General features: G+C 38.4%; 1 protein-coding gene across 2 annotated transcripts; it reads right to left on the bottom strand.

The window, feature by feature from the left end:
- Window positions 1-1,923: 1,923 nt before the first annotated feature.
- Window positions 1,924-22,939, bottom strand: ngfa (nerve growth factor a (beta polypeptide)). Of its 2 annotated transcripts, XM_007568898.2 has the most exons (3): window positions 22,740-22,938; window positions 4,907-5,011; window positions 1,924-3,192 (listed from the first exon to the last, which is right to left on the bottom strand). In XM_007568898.2, exon 3 carries the CDS (start codon window positions 3,179-3,181, stop codon window positions 2,321-2,323), a length of 861 nt encoding a protein of 286 aa, XP_007568960.1. In that variant the 5' UTR covers window positions 3,182-3,192; window positions 4,907-5,011; window positions 22,740-22,938; the 3' UTR covers window positions 1,924-2,320. The 2 variants fall into 2 exon arrangements, with proteins under 2 accessions (XP_007568960.1, XP_007568961.1); XM_007568899.2 differs by lacking the exon at window positions 4,907-5,011 and having other exon boundaries at window positions 22,740-22,939.
- Between the last annotated feature and the right edge of the window lie 877 nt (window positions 22,940-23,816).

Genomic DNA, 23,816 nt, shown 5'->3' with positions numbered 1-23,816 from the left:
TCAACCACGTTGGTGGTTTTTGAGCACCAACGTTATGTTGAAGCCACTTCACATTATCTCAACTGGTTCTAAGTCCTTTTGACTAGGTTACTCCAAAACCCTTTTATTTTTCTTTCATTTTATCTTTTCAGTTAGTCAGTAAACTTCTTATCCACCAATCTGTTTCACAGTTTGGTTAACTGGTAAAACCAATCATACGTTTTTCAAGGCAATTTTGGACTAAGTTGTAAAAGTGGTAAGTGGTATAAAAAAAACATAATCTAGAACCCTTTGCATATTTTCTGTGATTTATGCTTCACTTACATACTGTTATGCACTTTAATACCTTGTATAACTTCACAGCTGCTGTTTCAGGATCAAAAGGAGGCAGTGGTCTGTTAGTAAGTCTCAACGCATGTCAGTAGCTTCTGCCAAATAGAGTTTATCTACAGTCAGTTTCTGAAAAAAATAAAAAGAAGAAGAAGAAAAAAATACCTTTGATCACACAGGCTTGGCATAATGATGTTTCCTGGAAACACACTGAAAACTTGTTATACTGGAAGAGTTATGTGTGAGGGAGCAGTATTAGTGATGGTGAGAGAACAGCCAGGCACCTGGTGATGTGAGGAGAGGTGGGGAATCAATGTGACAGCAGGGAGGGAACACTGTTCCGTTTTTCACCACAAGAGGGCGGCATTGTCCGGTAAAATATAACGATTTGCCTGAATGAACGAACAATGTTTACCTAATAGTGATAACAGGAATAAATGGAATGAAATGTGCTTTACTTTAGTAATTTCATTCAAAGTGGGATTCATATATGGCTTCAGTAGACGCAGTGTAATAAATGTTAAATTTTGCTCCAGCAAACCTCTTAACTTTGAAAAGCAGAAATGTCTATAAACCATAGGAGTCCATGTTTTGACATGGATTCCTGTATAGTCAAAAAGTTATATACACAGAACCAGTCTGACAACAAAAACTAAGCTACATTGTCTCAAAAACCTCGATCTTACGAGAGACTCAAACTCATTGAGATCTGCCAGTCTGGAGAGTTACAAGGCAACTTCTCAGGCTTTGGGACTCCACCGAATCACAGGGAAAGAAATTACCCAACAAATTGAGAAAAAAAAAAAAAAAAGGTAAATTACTCCAAGAGTGTATTAACTGATCCTGGATGTCTGGATGTCACCAAAAAAACTCAGCACAGCGTTTGAAACTGCAGGCCTCTCTTTCCTCAGTTACGGTCAGCGTTCATCGGAATGAGACTGGGCAAAAATGGCATCCATGCGAGTTCCATGGGGAGAACCACTGCTGTCCCTGAAGGTCACAAAGGCCCGTCTTAAATCTGCCAAAACACATCACAATTCCAAAGACTCTTGGGAAATTATTCTGGTCTCTGATTAGAAAAAAATAGAAATTTTTAGAACATATGCATTACATCTAATTTAAAAGTACAATATTTAAGAATAGAAACATCTGACAATCAAACACTGATGATAGTGTGATGGTCTATTGTTGCCTTGCTTCTCAGAACCTGAATGATTTTCTGTAAATGAAATTCTGCTCTCTACTAGAAAGTCTTTAAGGAGAATGTCGAACCACCAGTTGAATTTAAGCTGAAGTATCTAATTTTAAACAATTATGCAAGGAGGAGTCGACCAAAATCCCTATGTGGTGATGTAAAAGTTTCATTGTCAATTATCTCAAACTTTTGATGGAAACCATTGTCCTCAAGCGCGATTCACTCAATTGCTTAGATTAGCTATTTATATCCAATCACCAAAGGTATAATCGTTAAAAACTAATTTTTATTGACCACCACACGTTTTTTTTTCTAGTGTAATTTCTTTTCAGTGTGGCAAAAAAGCAAGAAAGGGGAGGAGCAAACACATTTCCACAGCATTTTAAGGGTGTCTGAGTGGGATAAAAACAGCACAACCAGGCAGGCAAGCACTGAGGTGTTTAATAAATAACAGCATGGACAACACGACAACAATAAGAACATTAACATTTAAAAAGTTGAAATAATTTTGTATATGTACACATACTGTATATACTTTTATATTTGTCTGTATAAACCATAAATATAACATGCAGTCCTCATAACTTAAAACTACTAGGACTTCTTTGACTGAGGTAGGGTCAGGGAACAAGGGACTGAATGAAGAAATGTGTTTGTGTGTGTGCGTGTTTGTGTGTGTGTTTGTGTGTGTATGTTTATTGACTGCTGTCATCAGTGGGTGTATGATAGGAGCATTGGCATAGAAGCTGCAGTGGCTGTTTCGTAGAAATGTGTGTTTGCTTTCATAGTCCAGTGGTCAAGAGCGGTCCACCTCAGTCAGTGTCCCGGTTTTCTTGACCAAGAATTCCGGCTGAGAACACACACGCACGCAGCGTTGATGCGGATGAAACGCCACGCTGTCTGTTCCTTGAAGACGGTCAGGGCGCTTACATATATGTCTGTGTTGGTGCAGTGGGAGTTCCAGTAGCGGCTGTCAATGCCTCGACAGCCCGAGTTGCCTGACTTGGAGCCTTGCTTTCCACCTCGTACTCCAGATCGTCCTCCGATTACGGTTCCAGAACTCCTGTGCGTCGGGGACCTACAGGTGGTCTCATAAAAAAGCTGTTTCTTTACCTTGTTGTTGACTGTAACGTGGGAGAGTACTGTCACTTCATTTCCAGACATGTCTGTCGCTCGCGTCTTGTTCACCCAGGTATTTATGCTGTCACACACGGAGTACTCTCCTCGATGCATGGTGTGTGATCCTGCTTTGCGTCTCACCCTCAGCCCCCTCACCCTTTCAAAGTCATAACCCTCACCATCCAGAACGTCATGCGAAGGGATTACCTCGCTAAAGACGACACGAGGCGAGGGGCGGTAATGTCTCTTAGAGAAGAGCTTCGGGTCCACCACCGGGCTGGAGGGGTCTGGAGAGGAACCTGCTGGAGAGTCCCCAATGACAGGGCTTCTGTTGTGCATGTTTGAGGCTGCACTGTGTGTCCTCTTGGTTCTAAGATGGGTGGTCCTGTGTTGCTGATATGAAGTTTGGTCCTGAGAAAGCTGTTCCCTGGCTGCTGCTGTCTCCTGCTGCCCTGCTCTGTGATTGGCTGCTCCAGGGTTCCGGGCCAAACCACCTCCCATGTTCAGTACAGCCTGGACACCGATCAGGAGGAGCAGAACCAGTAGTGATGACCTCATGGGCACACGTCCTGGGTCAAAAACAGAAACATCATCTTAATTAGCACTATTACCACTGTAATGTATTTCATTGATAATTTTTTGATAGACTTTGATAACCCTAAAAAAAGTCAAGTTCAAAGAACATCCTTCACAAGTTACTCATTTAATAAATATAACTAACTTTATCGTCAGTACTAAAACAGGTGTTCTGTGAAGGCATCGTTGTATTTGGGTTCTAGTTGGACCAAAATGCAGGCAGAACCAGAGGCAAAAGTTTGGAGAGTTTCTTGAATGATAAAAATACAGACTTATAGAGTAGTCACTAAGGGGAAAGCACATGGAACTGGCATGAGTGTGACGGACTGTCTAAGGAAAGAATCCAGCAAGAAACAAACAAAAACCAGTAGCTTGAATGTTGAGGAAATGACAAAGAAGCTAATCAGAGAAAATGTGGTACAGCTGTGGCAGGGAGAAAAATGGAAACTGAGGAAGAGAGGAAGACGAACACAAAGGGAGTTGAACTAAACGGTAAATGGCACCCTCTGACCACCAGCAGGCCGGGCGGGTGTAGCGTCTTGCCGATAGACACAATTACTGAAACCGTCTGGGGTGACGGTGGTAGGAGTCATCCCAGACGGTCTCGGTAGATGGTAGTGACTAAAACTCAAACGAACTAAAAAACAAAGGGGGAAAAATTAAGACAGGTCTAAAATAACTAAATCCAAACGCACAAAGAGGAGAACACAAGAATAAACTAAATATCAAACAATAATCATGGGGAGGGCCATTCATTTTAGTGTTTTAAATCTAGAATCAGTGAATTAAAATGACCCACTCACAAGATCAGTTTTGGATCACACGGTTTGTACAAAGGGAAACGACTCCCCCTCCAGCACGATACACAATTTCCAGCTTGACTCAGGACGTGAGCCATTCACACTATGACAGGACCATTCCAGCACCTGTTCCGCTCATGTTGTGATGTAATGCTTTGCTTCAGTTTGTGTACTCGAATCATGGAAACCTGGCCCAACTTCTAAAACATCAATAAAACACCAGAAAATATTTAAAAAATACAAAAGCCAAATCCCAAACAAGCAAGTACCCTGACACCCATAGGATTGTTAAATAACTTTAAACACCAAGGAACACACTATACATGTCAGAGATAAAATTATTTAAATTGAGAAGAGTTTGACAGATTCACACCGACAAAGACATTAGCATCCACTTAAACTGGCAGGTCAGGCAAGGAGCCAAGAGGCCCAATGTAATTCTGGAGGACGTCCAGAGAGCGACGGCTTATGGAAGAATCTGTAGACAGGAGAACTATTAGTTTTGCGCTCCACATATAAGATCTTCATGTGAAATAACTCTGAAAGAGCAGTCCTGTTTGGAGTTTGTCAGAAGCCATTTAGAGGAGATGAATCCTTCTAAAAGTTCCACACTTTTCAGACTTTGTCTTGTAAAAACAAATTGGAAAAACACGATTTTCCCTCTTCCTAGTGGTGCAGCTCTTCGTGTTCATCTATCATGAGAAATCAAATAAAGTTTGTGGTTGTAACATGAAAAATATACTGTATATATAAAAAAAGATCCAGGGGTGTGTATGCTTTTGCAAGGCACTTATCTAGAATATTTATATAAACACATAACTCAGAAAAGGACTGACCACAACAGTTCCGGTCTTGCCTTTCTTGCGCATCTTTTTTTTGTTGTTGCTTTGCAAAGGTCTATATGTACCTGTGAAATGTGTCCAATTGAAGAAGCTCCTGTGGACTCTAGAGCCAAACTCCAACGAAGACTGGGGCCCTCATGCCCGCCACCTGGACCCTTTGAACCGTATCTCTGTGATACACACACACACACACACACACACACACACAAAATAAAGGCTAGAAGAAATATAATTTTACTAAAACAAGTAGCTATCAGTAGTCTTTTAGGTTGATATTGTATTTATTTATTTTTTCCTTTGGAAGCCAAATTTACCATTGGATAAATAAAGTTATTGGTTTTTAATGTCTCAAAATATCAAGCTGTCATCTATTAGCCTGATACAATGTAGATTGTATAAAAAGTTAAATTAAAGGTATAGCTTTCACAGTCTAAATGCATACACTCACCATTTAAAACTTTCAAAGTTAAGACTTGTGACTCATTGGTATTTGGGGGCATCTCACACATCGTTAAAAGCTATATACAGCCGTCAAACATGCACCACTCAAAGGATGTGAATACGTGCATAGAAATGTTGCCATACCAACTTCAAAATACATCCCATCCATGTGCATGAATGCATATGAGTGTGTTTGTAAGAATAATTTGCATATTTAGATGCCTTAATGTATAAGAATATGTCTTTCAATAGTGCAAATATTCAAGAGGCCACTAAGGTGAGTTAAACCTGACCAGTTACTACTCATCAACAATGCTTTGCTGCATCCATCTCACTGTTATAGTCTCAGTGTTGAAATACCACAAAGTTTATGGGTGCTGCAAATATTTACCTCTTCAAGTTTAATGTTATTGCCTTGTGAAGTTTGCAGCCTTCTGGTTGGACATAGCAAAGCTCAGAAAGCAGTTAGTGGTCGATGGTATATTTCTTAACAAAACACAGTGGCTTCTGTTTTTAATTTTACCTTCTGAGGCACAGAGGTCCTCTGAAATTTTTTCGTCTACAACTTAGCAAGATCCATTATGTGTCAGTACTGCCTGCTTTGTATCCACCAGCTTACAAAGACAGGCAGCTGAGGCTTATCAAAAATATCATTGGCTCAGTTCCCTTTGGAAATCTTAACTGGACTACGGAGGAGAAATTTGGCATTTTAATTCCATGCTCAGGTATTTTCCCACAAGCTAATATTGTAAAAGGCTATAATTATATTTTTTCTTCAAACTACAATTTCCACATTTGGCAATGTGCAAGGCAGTTAAGACACAGCTTCCAAAAGTATCAATGCAACTTGGACCAGATATTGTCACATTACAACCACAAATGCATGTAGAACTGCAAGCAGTTGCCTATGGGTTCCAAGACTTACCCAGGAAGTTTGACCTTTGCCCCAACCCTCTCACACACACACTATTCCCCACATCCTGCCAGTGTGGCATCACTGTATCTCTTAGCATGTGGACCGAGTTTGAAGCGTTCAGGACAGTGCTTACTCCTTAAAGGTGTTGAAAAGTGATTAGCATGCACAACTGCAAAAGTTTAAAACATAATGATGGGTGCCCTTTCAAAAGCCCCACTATAACTCAACCTTTAGACAAATCTGGGAGAAAACACTCAAAATAAATCTGCACAAAGTCGGGACAGATTTTAATGTGATAGACAGCTAAAAGGCCGACTGTAGCCCATGCAAAGTAAAAAATTTATATTGAAGATTGTGAACAGTAAACACAATGTGTGATTTAACCCTTTTGTATACTTCAGATGTCTTTACTTTTAGTTGCATTTTTTTATTTGTTTTGTAGCACTCTGCTCTTCTCATTTTATAGAAGCTGATGCTTCTTTTTGGCTGTCCTATATAAATAAACATTTGATATAATTATTATTTTTTCATTGGTAATTTATTTCAAACATACTTTTTATGCAATAAAATCTGAGGAGACATTTGGGCGTCCAAAGAACCGGCTTTTTAAGTTAATTTGTAAACACTAACTAATTTGAAAACCATGTATGGTTTTCCTTCCTCTTCATAATTGTCTGTTGTTGTGCATTGGTCTTTTACGTGAAACCCCAATAAAATCCATTTGAAGCTTTTGACTGCAACTTGGAAAATTGTGCTATTTACTGTATATAGCTACCTATGAATAGCGAACTGTGTAAAACAACAGGACAAATATGAACTATGCTTGACTTTTAGTTCATTTCTTGCCCTACTTACATGATGAAGGGAAATGCGCTTCTTAGTCCAATATAATAATAATTAGTGGTGAAAACTTTTTACGGTGGTTTCAGTCTTTTACTTCTTGTTGCTCTCCTTTGGTGATGTTCTGTTGTGTTTTACTTAAGAACAACTATAAAATGTGAGGATTCTACATCCAAATTCTTTCCCACTCTTTCACTGCCTTAAGCAGCTTGAATGTATACGGAAACTCTGGTGGAAGGTCAGTTCGCATTGCATCTCCAAAACAAGCACGTAATCTTTGGCCATGCAGATAGCTATTGTTTTGACAAACTGATAGAACAGGGATATCTTTTGACTTCAATAAACACAATCAAACACACTTGGCTTCGCATATACACATCCGGAGGTGGTCCAAACATGGGACAAGCTGACTGATCCAGGTTGACGGGCAGCCGGGCCCGAGGTGAGCCTGTAGGATCTTAATGTTGAAAATATGTGGCTTTTGTTTAATATTGGTGGAGGCAGAGTAAACACTTGTTCCCAGGAGCACAGGGGTCAGAGAGTTTTAGAGAACACTTCTGAGTTATAGGATTACCTTAGCATTTGCCTCAAAATCTCTAAGAATGCTGGTTTAAGAAGAGACTATTCTTGTTTTTAATTTAAAGTGTCTAATTAATTTGTTGTAAGGGCTAATCTCTGCATGCATGAAATGTTTTTTGTTTTTTTGTTGTTTTTTTAGTGCAGGAAAACATTCAGGTGAGTTCCTGTGCAATTACGCGTTTGTGGAAACATTTGTTTTCCACGAACGGTGAACGGACGTCAACTATTTCTTCACTTGATCCACTACGCTCTGCGTACTCAAGTAATCAGTCTGGCTGTTGAAAACGGGTCACTTAGCAGCATAAACATCCAGAGCAGAGCAAACGAAATAAAACCATGTGTCGCATTGGCCAAAAAGAGTTAAGATTTGCATCTGATTCAAATTTTGTGGTCAGACCTTAAGAGCAACATGTACAAACAAAACCCTCCAAGCTTTTGTCAGCTGACGCAACTATCTAACATAAAGAGTAGTCTTCTAAACATTTAAAATGTTTAGAAGGTGAAACAGATGATGAGTGCTTATGGTGTCTCCTGCTAATGCTCAGACCGATGCATATGACGGTTCACCTGAGATTGTGTCCGCTGTTGTCAGGGTTCACATCGGTTTTCCAAAAGCGACAGATTTACACACTATAGCAATGTGGAGGAAAACGTTTTGCAGAGTGCAACATCTCCTTCCCGTAGCCACAAGTAAACCTATTTTTATTTGGTGCATAGGCATCACTCTTTAATACTCTACACAATGAGATATGTCTCGAAAGAGTTGGACCGCTGGAAGGAGATGATTTTGTGTCCAAATAATGACGAAGGAATTCCAAAACCCTCACAGCAACAGGAACAACAGACTGAGTGTGATTCACGTTTTCACACAGTCATGTAAACAAAGCAATTGTTTAATAAGTTGTTATGAATCATACAATAAGCAGGACCCTCCAAAGAGAATTGATATGTGGCAGAAGCAGCCCTGCGTAGTTTACTGGAAAGAGAGGAGGTTCCCTTTTTTCCCAATTAATCAGAACCGTTTTCTGTTGTGGAGTTTCTCCCCATCGTATCCGGTGACAGCATGAGCATGGCAAGGCACCCCATGGAGGAAGAAGCGATTGTTTAGGCAGAGAGAGGTTGTTTGAATGAACAAAATGTGTATAAGCAGAGAAAAATCACAGATTACTCAGCTGCAAGGCTATTATTATAATAAAAAAAAAAAGTCCTGTAGGAGACGGAAACACTTCTGACGGAGACATTTCTCTTAGCCGGTGCCAGTGGAGCCATACGGTTACTGGTACTCACAACAGATTCTTGTAGCATGGCTTTGTTTTGTCAGCGAGTCAACAAAAAAAAAAGATCTACTTATATAATGTGCCAGTGACATGCCACGTAATTACATTTGGCTGAGGCGAACAGCAAAGGAAACGCAGGTGGCCCACACCATGAAAGGCGAGCGTTGCTTTCCATCAGTGCGAGGTTAGTTTACAGTAAGTGACAGATTTGTCCTATCTGTGGCGTGCATTAGTCATTAGTAACAAGTCCCTGTTAAAAGACGAGCAGGAGCGTCGCTTCAGCAGTTTGGTCAAACAAACACACACATCTGTCAGCACGATGACAGCGGCATCAGATTATGAGCGGGTGAGAGGGAGAGCGTGACAGCAGCAGAGGAGGAGGGAGGAAGAGCAAAGAGGATGGCGACGGGACAGCAGAGAAAAAAAAACTGAGAAAGGTAAACAGTTTTCCTGAGTCTCTCAACAGCTCAGTGTAATGCATTTCCTCTCACTGTCAACCACTGGAAATAATCATCGAGTGGGATGGCTGCCAGGTCAACTTGCTTCCCATAAGCGGGATTGACATTTGGGGTTTGTTTGATTAGAAATGAAAGTCCCTAGTTCAAATTAAAAGTTATTATTGTAATCATTATTTATTCAGTGTTTGTACAATAAACAAAGTCTCACTTGGATAAGCAGGCAATCACAAAATCTTTCAAGCACCAAGGTGCTGCCATAAATTTAGTTTTTTGTCACGTAAAATGATGTCATATTGTTTCCAAAAGCATCTTTAGGTGCTTTGTGAGAAGTAGTCATGGAAACGCGCAATGTCAAAATAAATGTGTTCTTAAGTGATGTCAGGATGGGGTCAGCCACCTCAAATAACTCCAAAAGATGTAATTCACATATATACAAGAATATATTTTATTTAAATAAAATGTGCCGTTTTAACCAAACAGCTTTAAAAAATATTGACATTCCATAAAATGTGTTTTCTATATGTTTATTTATAATTTACACAAGGAACTCAGCAATCTGATGGTATCTGTTCACTTTAAATCAAGCTGCACGTTTTAAACTCAAGTTATGCCACGGATGTTTAAACTTTTATACCCTATATCTGTCTTCAGATGGTGATTATTTTAAGTCAACTTTAATTTAATGCCAATAAAAAGGTAAGCTAATTTGTAATCTCTAATTAATAAGTGTTTTTTTTATCAAATTTCTTGAAATTCAGAAAGTTTTGCAAGCTATCCACAATGTTAGAAAACACTTCTGATGCCTTGTATTTCATCAGATAGTGCTGTAGAAATGTTTTGTTGAAATATCACATTTAAATGTATGAACCTCAACAGTAAATCTCCCTGTTCTTTGAAACAGCACTGAAACACATTTCAGTGACACTTTGAACAGCATAAGCATGTTTTGAAGAATAACTAAACTTATATAAAGCTCTAAATAACCATAAGGTCCCACTCTTCAAGTGCAGGAAGTGAATCTGAAAAAAAATACAACTACTTTAGGTCCTATTTAGGATGCACATAGTGCCATTTTAGAGCATAATTAAGAAAAAAACAACAACACTGAATATATCAAACATGACTTGAAACATAATTTGACGATGCAATTAAATGCCTTGAAATTGGGCCTTGACTCTTTAAGAAGCTCCTGCTCTATCTAACACTCTGCCTTCAGGACACCATCACAACATTTCTCCATTAGGTTTTGAGTTGCACTGAGAAGTAATTCCTACAAAGAGCTCAGGAGATGCATCCTACACCGATTAGAGCAAGGATGTAGAACACCCTCAGGAAAATGCTTGGGTGTTTTCTTTTTGTTTTTTGTTTTTTGTTTTTTTCTGAGTGCTTGAATTGTTTCTAAGAGCAGTAGAGACCCAAATGGAAAAACAAAAATTAGCATTGTTGTAGAAAATATGTACTGAGGTGAAACATATTTGCTCAGGATCTTATAATCTTTGGCTTCTGGACTGAGTTAAGAACAGCTATTTCAATTAACTTTTGATATGCCTTATTTTAAAATGTGCATCTCCATGTTTTTATGTTTAAAAGCATATGGTTTGAGACCCAAGTGAGCTGTCGTGAATCAGAAATACTGGAAACATTACATTTTCTGCCCTGAAGTCCAGGATACTGGAAGAATGAGTCAACCAGTGCCAATGTGACAGACATACATTTCCTGCTAAAGCACTTCATTCCCCAATAAAATGTCAAATGATGTAACACACAGTACAAAAAACATTTGCAAAGGCTTGCAGAGTCAAAATGCTCCAAAGGGGGGAAAAAGGTGACGCCGCTTCTTCACATCAAATTGTATTAACTTGATGGATTTATTGAGTGGGGCTCTACAACATTCCTAAACTTTGTAGCCCACAGGCACAGCATTTTAAACACTTGAATGGAGATTTCAATTAAATGTAAAACAAAACAAAAAAAAAAATGAATCGGGTAGGTATGCAGGTGTGAGATTTTATCTGAGTGCTTCATAATTCAGCCTTATTATGCAAATAAACTTCTGGAGCAAATTAAATCCTTCATGAACCAATTTTAAACAAAAATAAAAGAAAGTAAGTAAGTTTGTAATAAACACAGACTATCAGTTCCCACAGATGTTTCGATTACTAGCTGTGGAAAAAAATGAACTAAAGTATATTTGAGGGACATCCTGAGAGAATCAGAACAGACATGGTGTGGAAAATCAAAAGGAGGGATTGTAAAAAAGTCATCATCCAACTCAGTTTTTTTCTGATGGTCTTTCATTTATCTGTATCCCCACTTTTTGCCTGGCTCATAGTTATAAGTCAGAGGTTACTTCCTGAGTAGCAGATTCTGTGTCTAACAGAGAACAGATTTCAGAACCATGCAAGTTCATACGTGCAGGTGGAGAGCACTGGGATGAGTTAACGTTGTCTTGTCCCTGAGGAAAATTACACAATCATTGTTTTAAAAATCCATGGGTCTTTTTGGTCAAGGTTAGATTACATGTCTCCTTCCCATTAGGAACTTAACTGAAATTGGATGAAAATGACCATACTGTGCCATAGCAGCTAAACAGTGACCTATTGGAAGAGCATCTTATATATGAGATAAGACTTCACATCCTATATAGTATGTCCCCGATAACTTCAGTTAAGACAGTTGTGTGGTTGAAAACACACTTGTGTCTACAAGCGCCTTTACTCCTCTTTTAATGCACATAAATATGTGCTAAGGAAATTACCTTTTTCCATATGGACCAAAAATAAACATGACTTTTTTGAGTTTGAAACAACAGCAGATGATGATGCAGATAATGATTCTTTTTGACCCATTAGCTTTCTGCAGTAAATCTACATCTCTGTGTGGTGCGTGTTGTGTTAATTTAAAAACTTATTGCCATAAATATCATGTGTCTGAGTTGTTTACTGTCATATGGTACAACTGTGTTAGGGCTGCACAGTGTCAGGAAAGCATGTGATATGCAATGATATTAGTGAATGTTGCAATAGTGACTTGACTTGCAATAAACAATAAAAAAATATATTGTTTCTTCTTTTGGTTCATAAAAAAACAGCATTAATTGGTTCTAGCTTCTGGAAAACTAAACATTAATAAAAAGAGCTTTTGGGTATCGTTATTTTAGCATTTAAACTACTTTAAAGTAGTTTCATATTGACTAGAACAACTTGCTACCAGTTGCCTTCTAAAATGTTTATGCTGTGTTTAACATGTTTCACCAAAGATAGTATAGGCATAATGAAGGTTAATACTTAACTCCCTTGCTATCTTAAGAGACGGGGTCCCCACAAGGATTTTTTATTCTGTCTGGTAGGTTCGCTCTGACCCCGTGTGCACTTTTGCGAGTTTGTTTTTTGTGTATGTCTGGTTTCTGAAACTGATGACATGATGGGAAAACTCCCCCAGCATCCCTGCTGTCTGGCCGTGACATTTGCTGCATTCCTCCTGAGCTTCAAGTTAGGACCAAGGGAAGGTTAAATAATTAGCTAACACTAAAAACATGCACATTGCATCTGGTCATTTTGTGATAATGATAAATTTGTGACAGATTTTGCAGCTTCATGCTGTCCTATAATTTCACAGCTGGGCTGGTGTCAGATTATCACAATATAACTTTGAATAAAAGCTCAAACAATAACAAAATAATAGAACATTTTAGGAGTTTAAAACTAACTTTTTAAAACCTTGGAAGACCTCGATACCAAGTCACCTGTCTACAGCTAATCGCATGGATTATATTGAAGAGCATCATAAGTGTTGTGGCTCATGTTACAACAGAAGGAGATTATTTTATTAAAAAAAAAACTCCCAGGATTCCCTGTATGTCTGTGCCTTGACAATCTTTTCTAATCTGGTTTTGATCTACAGTTTAATGCAAACAATCCTAGATATCATTTCTTGAAATGATGTCTCCATTTCAGAGTTGTGGGTTTTTAAACAGCAACACTGACTTAAAGTGGACACACCAAAACAATACCTCAAGGCACTTGCACTACGTTGAAGTATGAATCACTAACAGTAAGATTGAGTCATTGTGATATTCCTGAAGGGAATTCCAAACAGACACAGCACTATCACTTTGTGGCATCTATGAGTAACTCCAAAACAAACATTTTCTTCTGACTTTCATTTCAGCAGTAAATGCATTTGAATATAGTAAAACGAGAGATACTTTCTTCTTTTTTTTTCCTGAAGTGTTTCTTTTTCATTCAAGTCAAAAAATTATTATAATCTAATAAAGATTTGATTTACTTTTTTTGCATTGCAAGAAATTAATTCACTTAAAGATTTAGTAAAATAGTTTGGGTAGAAAACCCCCCCGAAAAGATAATAGTTGTATCACTTGGGGTAGGAAATGTAAATATGAGCAATTGAGTAACTAAAGGTTGTCCATATTCCAGGACCGGAGTACTCCAAAATTGTACTTAAGTCAGAGTAGCGCTACTTCGCTACATTCTTACTCAAGTAAAAGTAAAAAGAGTAAAAAAAGTATTTGCTTAAAAGGCTACTCAAGTAAAATCACAGCATCTGATTTAACATATAAAGGGATATCATCTGACAGAAATAAAATAAAGTCAGGTGCAAATTGAGTTGCAATACTTCAGAATAAATTTACTTTGTTAAAGATCCACAATATTGGGCTACTGCAACTACACTAGTTGTACTCAAATAAATGAAACTAAATAAATGCTACTAGCTGACACCAACCTCTGGAGGCAGAGCATCCCAGTTGTATTGGGGAAAGGCTTTGCTCTCTCTCCTGTCTCTCCTCGCTATAATTGGGTCCAGCCCCAGTAAAACCCACCCTCTCCCTGAAGTGGACCAGTGGACGTGGGAGTCCAGTCTTTAAGGCCTTGAAGGCAGAATGAACAAAATGATTAACATGTTTTCCAGAACCCTAGCTTTTATGACCTTGACATTCAGCAATCTTCTCATGACAAGTGGTTAATCTTTTAGCATAGCTACGGCTGTAACTCCCCCTTCCTGGAGAGAATCTAAAATCCCACAGCATTGACTAGAGAGGAGGGCCAGATGCAAGAATGCTTGTTTGGCCACGGACAAGGACAAAGGCAAAGATGGAAAAACGGAGAGAAAGGAGTCGGATACATGAAGGGTTGGGGAGAACCGAGTTGTTAGGGAGGCTAGAGAAGGGGAATGTTATATTGTGTTGGGAGTATAAAAAAAGTAGATTAAAGTGTGAGGAAGCAAAAAACAATGGACAAAATTTTAGGTTAACTTGAATCCAAGAGCTGAGCTAATGGTCCTTCTGGGGAGTTAAAAATCACTCATGGATAGAGGCCAGGTAGAGGTTCAGCACAACGTTTCTTCTCAAGAAACTATTGACAGATTTTTTTTTCTTTTGTGTTCCACTCTAATTATTTCTGAGTTTATTACTGTAAGAAAATGTTGGGGTTTTTTATGTTTATTTCCATTAGGGCTATGACATATTAGTTAATTCCTCTGTATTTAGCTACCTGGTTTATCCTATTCTTTTCTTTGTGCTTTTGCCCCATGGTTTGCATTTTTTTCCATGTGTCTAGTTCAGCTTCCTCTGTGTTAATTATTCATCTTCTCCTCAGTCTGCCTGTTTGCTGTCTTTCACAGCTGTTCCTAATCCCCTGATTAACTCACCTGCATTCAATGTCATTCTCCAGTCATCACTCGGTACATCAGATGACCGTTTTTCATTGTTCTTTGTTGGCTTAGCTGTTGTACTCTACTTGAAACTACCCCAGTGTGCCCTGTGTAATTCTTCCCTCCATATTTCTACTTTGTTTTGGGATTTATTTAATGTCTTTATTTTGTGTTTGAAATTTTGAACCTTGGACTTTGGTTTTGTGAGATGTCTTTTTTTTCTCCACTTCTGCCTCCCTTTGCTCACATTCGGGTGCCCCCCCCCCTCCCCCCACACACACACACCTCGAAACCACCAACCTTTTTTGTGACATTAGTAGATAAATACTTTGATTTAAGTCTAGCTTAATATCAGAATCACTACAGTGTGGAAGAGGTTGGTACATTATTAATTCCAATGGAGAAACTGAACAACAGCAACTACATGAAATAAATCTTAGCTGTGTTTTGAATATAAATCGCTGACTAAGGGTGAGTCACACGGTTAACCAGCCTGAGTCGACCTTGACTCATTTTCCTACGAATCTGCGCTTTAATGACCTCGCCACCGTCGACATGTAAGCACATACATTTCTATGGCACCTGTGATTGTGCGGGATAGTAAACAAAACAGAGAATCAATCAGAAGCAAGTTGTCGGGTAAAATTTGCATGTTTTCAGACGTGGGCGTAAAGATACTGATGTGCTTGCTCAGCCGCCAAAAATTTTCCATCGTGCCCTTTTCCAGCTGCGCTGCTGTCCTGGTGCCACAAGCATGGGTGTGGCCCTGTAGACAAAAAATATGTATATGTTGCATCAGAAATAAGGATATGCAAACTGTGCATTGTTTGAATGGTCCTTCTGGTTTTATATAAACCTGTTTGCAATTTCAACTAAATGGTAAAACCAATAATCTTTAAATTTTTGGTTGGAGTCTTACTAAAAAAGTATCTATTGAAATTAATTATTGCCACTTAGTGATATTCAGTCTCTCGCCCTTTATTTCACTCAATTTAGAAAGCGTTTTTAATTATCTTTAAATTTAAAATATCATTGCCACGACAGTAAATTATTTGTTGATGATTAATGGCACTGGGTTATATTATTAGAGTTTCAAGATGTGTTTTTTGAATCGCAAGGGACTACTCTCGTAGCAAATAAAAATAAATAATGTGAATCTAATTACTCTAGTAAACCATGTATGTTTTTGTTAGTATCACACGTTTTTTGTGTGTGTTATTTTTAACCAGATATTTTATTACGTTTAAAACGACACCCTTCTAAATGTTATTGGAGAACAAGATAAAGCATAAATTTACCTCTACTTGCTGGTATTACGAGTTTCACATGCAAGACTGCTGCGCATTCTGTAGACAACAAACCGAGCTAGGAAAAAAAAAAAAAAAAGTCTAATGTTACTCCCGGTGTTTGTCAGTTTGCCGTCATGCTTACTAAAGACTTGACCCCACCATTTTCTGTTCTGTGTGGTCTCTACATCACTCTGTCATCACTCTCTCTCTCTGTGCTTCTGTGTCTCTCTGCCCTCGCTCCCTCCCTCCGCTCCAGCTGATGTCAACCACCTGTCTGTGTGGGACCTCCCAGGCCCATCCTCTGTCTGCAAGCAGCATGCCATGTTAAGTGTGTGAGCAGATCTCTGGTGAAAGAGATAAAGTGCCTGCTTTCCAGTTCAGCTGCTTGTGTTTTCTGGTTGTGCGTGTAATCTCTGATAAAATCAAGTCTCCTCAAAATACCTCCGTGTTCGGTGAAAAATCTGAATCAAACGGCACGAATACTCGAATTTTAGATCACAGTCCTATTAGAAAATTTGAAGACGAAGGCCAAGAAAAGCAGTTATAAAGTCCTTGAAGTCATAGTGATTTAGGGATCCTCTCTGGCTAACACAGATGTAAGCAAGGACGGCATTTTAATTCTGTCTGCTGGCTGAGAGCAGTCTGTAGCAACTAGCCAGTGGCTCATCCCTCTGCATTCTGTGCATTCTCCCATCGGAACAATCCAAATAAGTGCACAGTGAGTGGCTTCGCTTTGGTCCTTGGGGCTAAGGTGTGTGCATGCATTTAATACACATCCAACACAAGTAAACGTGTGTGTATATGTGTGTATATGTGTGTGTGTGTGTGTGTGTGTGCTAAAAAAATAACATGCCTGTTTCATTTGACTTCTGACAGGAAATGAATAAGAACGGAAGTTTATGAATTCATCTCACTGTAGAGCATGTTTTTAAAAGCCTAAAACGTTGCTTGCTTCTTAATCAACACCATAAAATAATGAAATATTTTACCATGATGATGGCAACAAGGTAGAGGTTTTTGTCATGTCCAGACAAGCTGCAGCCAAACTACCATTTGGGATAAAGGGCAAGGAAGAGGGAGAAGAAAAACGGTGTCATCAAAACAATCCAAATGTACACACACACAGACGCGCAGATATCAAAAGAGTTGCAGCGAAACAATTCAAAACAGAAGACGTGCACTAAGTCAACAGATTAGCACCATGACAAAGTTATTCTTGCTCTGAAAAAGGTCTCAGCGATTTGGTGATTTATCAGCTACTGTGTTTGCACATGCATGAAGAGACAGCGACTCGTAGCTAAGCACCAGAGAGGCATTTAATGCAGAATGTGCAGACATGTCTGCACACTTAGGTGTCACTTTTTGAAGCATATATACTGTGCTCACAAACACAAGAAAAGTATCGCACGGAGGAAGACCGAAAACCTAAACGCAGCACCTGTCAAAAATAAGAGCAAAAATAAGAGCGCCAATAGTCAAACGCTGACTCACACAGCAACAGCCCTGGGTTCAATTTTCTGTTTGGAAAAATCCAAACATGGGAGTATGATGGTTTGACCTATTGTATAGTAGGAAGAGGCAGAAAAACTGGTCCGGATGAAGAAACGACACATGTGAGACAACTCGTCTGTCTAAACTCAGGAAGATCTAAATGTCAAACAACATCGGGTGCTGTTCTTAAGCAACCTCGCTTTTAGACTTCGTGAGAAAATGTAAAATGAAGCCACTTTAACAACAATTACAATAGAAGAAACGACAACAATAACTACATTTTTCACATAGCACAATAGATAATGAAGCACAACTTGCTTGTACATAACAAGTGAAAAGAACATATTAAAAATGCACAAAACAATCACAGGAAGAACCACTTCTCAAGCTTTAAGGCCGGCCACATTTCCCATTCTCTGCCCTGGTCTCTGCTCTAAGCTCCTGTGTTTATGGTTTTAAATTCTGACCTTCCATGACTACCAGATGCCTATTTTCCTCCATAGGCTCAGACGTGAAATCCCAAGGACGAACTCTGACCTTTTGCCCTCCCACTGATTCCAGACAGATCTTACAATTGGCTGCTTTCCACCAGATGCCTTTAAACCCTAGTGCTGAATGAAATGAGAACCATGCTCAATTTACATTATGAGCCATGAATGATCACCTCCTTACCTCTTGTAAATAGATCCTTTCCTGTATATGTTCAAACATCTTTTTTTTTTTTTTTTTTTTTTTTCCTACAGGAAGGGTGATGGAGATATTCCACTTGCTTAATTGCATGTTTTGCTTGCAGAGTAAACTTTTGTGCAATCTGAGTTTGGTCAGTGTGAAAATGTTTTGCTTGCAAAATGTCATTTACCTAACATCATCATCATCTTAAAATAAAAGAAGTGAAGTGAAGACAAAACAATGAAATATATATATATATATATATATATATATAAATAAAACAAACATCTTTTATGCATTTGGAGAATTTGTATTCAGATGGAAATTGCTGAGGGAGAATGCAGCTGCAACGGATTGCTTGCCGTTTTGTTTTCTGTTATATTTTAAGTGACAGGCATTCACACCAGGTGTGCCAATGATACCTGTCAGCAGCTTTACTCTAACTCTCCTCGACTCCAACAGCAGATTAAAGTTTTTGCTTTATGAGATTCTTAAGCTAACAGAAAACAATGAGAAGATTATAATGAAGGACATTAAAGAAAATGGCAAGGAGTGTGCTTTTGCTTTTCAATTGGCTTAGATTTTGGCTTGTGTTTGTGGTCAATTTCTTGTGTTCTGTTTTTGTGTATTGCTTTAGATATTTATTTTAGTGTTAGTTTTTTAGCTTTTGGTTCATAAGATCCTTGCTTGGCTCCATCTATTGTTAGTTTCTGTGTTAATTTATCTCCTTCCCTCAGTTTCCCTGCTCAGGTTTCTTCCCAGTTACTCTGCCTTCCACAAAGTTTTCACACCTGCTTCTCAAGTCACTCGTTCACCGTCCCAGTAGCTAAATCAGTTTCATTACCTCTGATCAGTGGAAAAAGTGTCACGTCCAGCATAAGGAGGTCATGTGTTTTCGGTATCAGTGAGTTGTGTTAAAATAAAGTTTAAGTGCCTTAAAAGGAAACGGTCAACTGTCTATGAAGCGTGGAAATACTTTGGTGGTTATTTCAGATTGAGAGGAAGCGCAAGACATTAAGCAAATGTTAGGAAGGCAGAATTATGTATAGATCAGTTTTTGTTTTGTTTGGCATGTAAGAAGGGTTTTCTACTGCCACCATATGAATGAAATTTACAGAATGGTAGATAACTTTTAAAACACGACCTCAGGTCTTTCCCTCTCTGTCGTGCCCTGACAGCTTTGGCCATGAAGGCTATACAAATACGTGGATGTCTGTCTTTATATTTTCTTATACTACATTTATTAAAGAAAAATCAAAATCTGCAAAAAATATATCATCAGCTTAAGACACAAAATCTTGGTAATTCCAATTCAATCTCTTTAAAGTTATTAATTTACTATTATTGCATAGCCACTGCTGAAGCAATAATTTTTAACGTGAGGTTAAAATTAAGCAGTTATTTCAGTTTTTCTAAAACTTGCATTATAGGTAGCAAAATCAAGCAGAAGGCAACTGCTCTTAGACTGACAACATCACTTGTTTTTCCAAATGTGAAAAAAGTCAGTTAGGATATAATTGAAAACACAGATGAGATTCCTGCAAGTCTTTGAATCACAATTTCAGTTGAATTTTAAAAAGAAATGCACTCATATGTGGAAAAGAATTACGCCTTTACCTGCTGACATGTCGTTTATTTATTTAGTTGGTTATTTATTACCCATAGTTACAACAATTACAAATGTATTGTAATATATTTACTTAAAGTCCAATATTAAGCTACAAATGACAACTGGAAAAATACATTAGTAGTTAAAATTATAACTAACATTTTCATCAATAACATTTCAGATGCATTTGTTGCGGAATGGTAATATGCATGGTATGGTATGCAGATAATAACTACATATGTATTTTTCCATTCAGGTGATTAAAAAAACAAATCCATGTATCTATTCTTTCCTGTTTACCATAAAGTATTTGTCACATCAGATTTTAGATTATTTTTGTAGAATGTGAAACTGAAAGGTTGGGAACATTGACAGATGACATATGTAGATTGTAACAACACAGTTGTCACTGTTTTGTTCAATCAATATTTGGATGAAAACACAACCAGCGTAAAAGATGAAGGAATCTCCAACTCCAGTTCTCAAGACAAAGTGTCCTTTCCCTAATCAGATTTGTGAGTTTTCTGTGTCAGGTTTCAACATGATAAAGCTATTATATTATGTTATATTAGCAATATTATGCTTTTTATCTAGTCAAGTCATCATCATTATGCCTGTTTTATATCTTACCGTCCTCCAAGTAACACATATCGCTTCATAACAGTTCAAATTTAAAAATGGTTCAACTTAAAACTGATGAACACCCGATATGACCGTTAATAACAAGTGGTTATTTTCCGCAAACGTGTAAATAGTGTAGCATGTTTCAACCTCTGGCTAACCCGACATACATCATAGTTTGCGCTAACATGCAAGACATTCAGAATGGTGTACAAGTCTCTTCAGAGTTCTCTGTGGCTCTTGCTCCCTCTTCAACATATAGTCCACACTCACACAAATTGCACAGAAATACACACATAAACAATGCACACAGGAATACACTGGTGCTAACAGAGAGAAAGCAGTAACTCAACTTCAAAGGGAAACCTGAGAGGGTCATGAATAATCACAGACATCTTTGTCTGAAGGGGAAAACAGCACTGTCCATCTGCCCTCCATACACATAGAAACATGAGTTCATATGCCTTAAGCTGTTTTTAGCACCGGGTTCGCTTCTTAGTCCGTGACAAATTGGTGCAAATCTGTTGTAAAGTCAAACAATTTGAAAGAATAAATTTCATACTTATTCATAAATGAAACATAGTTTTATGCCAGCAGGCCACAGCCATGACACACAGTTAACAGATTGATTAGAGCACATGTATGGAATCAGTGAAGATCTAGGAGATTTTTGGTTCACCTCTTTTCACTAAGCAACATATTTGACAGAATAAACTTTTTCTCAAGCAGAAATTATCTCTTTTTATTTTTATTTCACAGAGCAAGAAAACGAATTAGGACTCTTTAGAAAGTTAATTTTGAATGTGCAGTTGCAACAACAAAAGCAACAGGAACCCAAGGGGAGGTTTGATGAACCACACCATGGGATTTTTGCCTTTTGTGTCCTAAAAAGAAGTCATTGAAAACTTGTCAGCTTCCATGTTGGTTCACACCAGCCACAAAAATCACTTAGGATTTTTTTTTTTTTTTTTACCTTCCACAGTTTTATCTTTGATACGCAAGTTTGATGCATAATTACCCAGGGAAATAGCAGCACAGATACATTGATGTTAGTGCAAAAATAAGTGATGAAATCACAATTTTTTTTTTATTTTTTATTTTTAGTCTCACATTTGTTTTTTTGATGTTGATATTTAATTCAAAACAAAATCAACTTCACCTTTCGGGTTACGGCTAAATCGATGTCTAATGTTGGTTTGTGTGAGTAAATGTTTGTTCGTCATGACATTCCTGCTTTGTCAAAGCCCGGAAAGAATTCCATGTAGGAGTGGCAGGCGTAGAGTCTGTGTTAAATTCACAAAACTTGCCTTGAAACTTAAAAATACAACTCTGGATATAGAAAAACTGTAGAATAATAATAATAAAAAAGTTCAAAGGCACGCCCATACAAGCACCAGGCTCCTCCCTCAGATAACCTCCGTAACTTCATGTTAGACACTGGAGCTCATCAGAATCTACAAGTCTTTTGAGGGTTGTGTAACATGAGTGGGAAAGAAAGACAGATAGAAAAAAAAAGAGGTAGGTAGGGGTGGGGGGACAAGGTAACCTGATGTCCCAGGAGTTTACTGAGCAGTAAATGACTTCCCATTGAAGTTTGGAGAACCCCGTTTTTTTTTTTTTTGTTTTTTTTTGCTTTTCTTTTTCTTCTCTAATCTTCATTTCTGTTCTCTCTGCTCTGCTGAAGCTCGACCCGGTCCTCCCCTCTCGCTCTCTAAATAAACCCAGAAAATGATTGTGTGTGACGCAAAATTGCTGACAGCACATGGCACCACAAACATTAGCAGTGTTATCTTGTAAAACTTTTTTGTTTTTTTTTTTATGGCACCTCCTGTGTGCTGTTTCCAGCTGGAATTTTCTCCCCAGCAAGCAGGACTAACTGCCTGCTGCTTAACCTCAGCCTTACCAAGAGGGCTTCACTCTCACTAAGAAGCAGGTAAAGGAGGAAAAGAAAAAAAAAGGAAAAGAGTCTTTAAAAATACACGCCATGCACGCTCCTCAGGTTTTACCTCAGCTCCCAAATCAGAAGAGCAAAACTCACCACGTCAATAATGCTCCTTCTCCTCTCTCCACTGTTGGATAAAAGTTGAAAAGTAAGTCAGTTATATTCCTCTTCACTTTTTTCCCCCCCAGAGCTGCAGAAGAATTATCCCAAAATCAAAATCCCGCTTCTGCATCCAGGTCTTGGGCCATCCACTTCAGTCTGTGTGTGCCTCCCACAGTCTGTGGTGATCTTTAGTGAGAGTCTCCTCCCTGCAGGTCCTAGTGCTGGTGTCATTCATGTATTCCTTTCATTTCACTCCTTCCTCTGTGCGACTCTTTCTGACGCGCAAATGCTTTTAACCAGTCCTGTCGCTATAGGGTCCCGTCTGACAACTTCCTTGACATAACCTTCTGCAAAAGTTTGAATATAAGTAATTAACCACTAACATTTCGAAGGAGTGAAAGTCAATAAAACCCATTCTCAAACATTTTGATAAAATTCCCACGCCGTTTAACTCCCGAGAGTTGAATTTGTAAAATTACGCGTGCCTAAAAACAAGTTTATTTTCACACGCAAGCACGTACAAGAAAAGAAGTTTGATGGTCTGGTGGAGTCAGGAATTTATTTAGTTCTGCTACTTGTCATTGGCGGACAATGTGAAGAAAGCAAAGAAAAATGTCAAAACGGGCGACTGTGATATCCCATCACCCTAGTAGCTGCCAGCCACACCCTGCATTCAGCAGACTCCCTCTGCTCTGGTATCGCAACACTTCTCTGACTTTCTTGTTTACGAATATATAAGTCTTATCATAATGTCTTGGACGTGTTTCTGCACAGTCTTTCTGGTTTTGTGCGCGTCTTCCCTTTCATGGCTTCCCCTCGACCTGAACCGTATCATTGTCAGAGCCCCTAGCGCTGAACACTCAGATATCCCAACCATGCCAACCAACAGAAGAAAAAAAAAAAAAGAAAGAAAGAGAAAGGAGGGATTGTGTGTCATTGTCACCGCTTTTTATTCTTGCTGGGAAGATTAAATGTATTGTTTCATCTGAAAAATTAAGATATATCGAGTTGAACAATCGGAAACTTTATGGGTTTCAAATTAGCCTTGAAAGGAAAACCAGTAAAAGACAT

The sequence above is a fragment of the Poecilia formosa genome, unplaced genomic scaffold (genome assembly GCF_000485575.1).
Source record: "Poecilia formosa unplaced genomic scaffold, Poecilia_formosa-5.1.2 Scaffold232, whole genome shotgun sequence".
NCBI classification, from domain to species: Eukaryota; Metazoa; Chordata; class Actinopteri; order Cyprinodontiformes; family Poeciliidae; genus Poecilia; species Poecilia formosa.
The sequence above is the reverse complement of the archived record's forward strand: the minus strand, read 5'-3'. Positions and strand labels throughout refer to the sequence as shown.

Excerpts from the sequence above, each read along its gene's own strand:
- ngfa (XM_007568899.2), bottom strand. The coding sequence starts at position 3,181 with ATGAGGTCATCACTACTGGTTCTGCTCCTCCTGATCGGTGTCCAGGCT.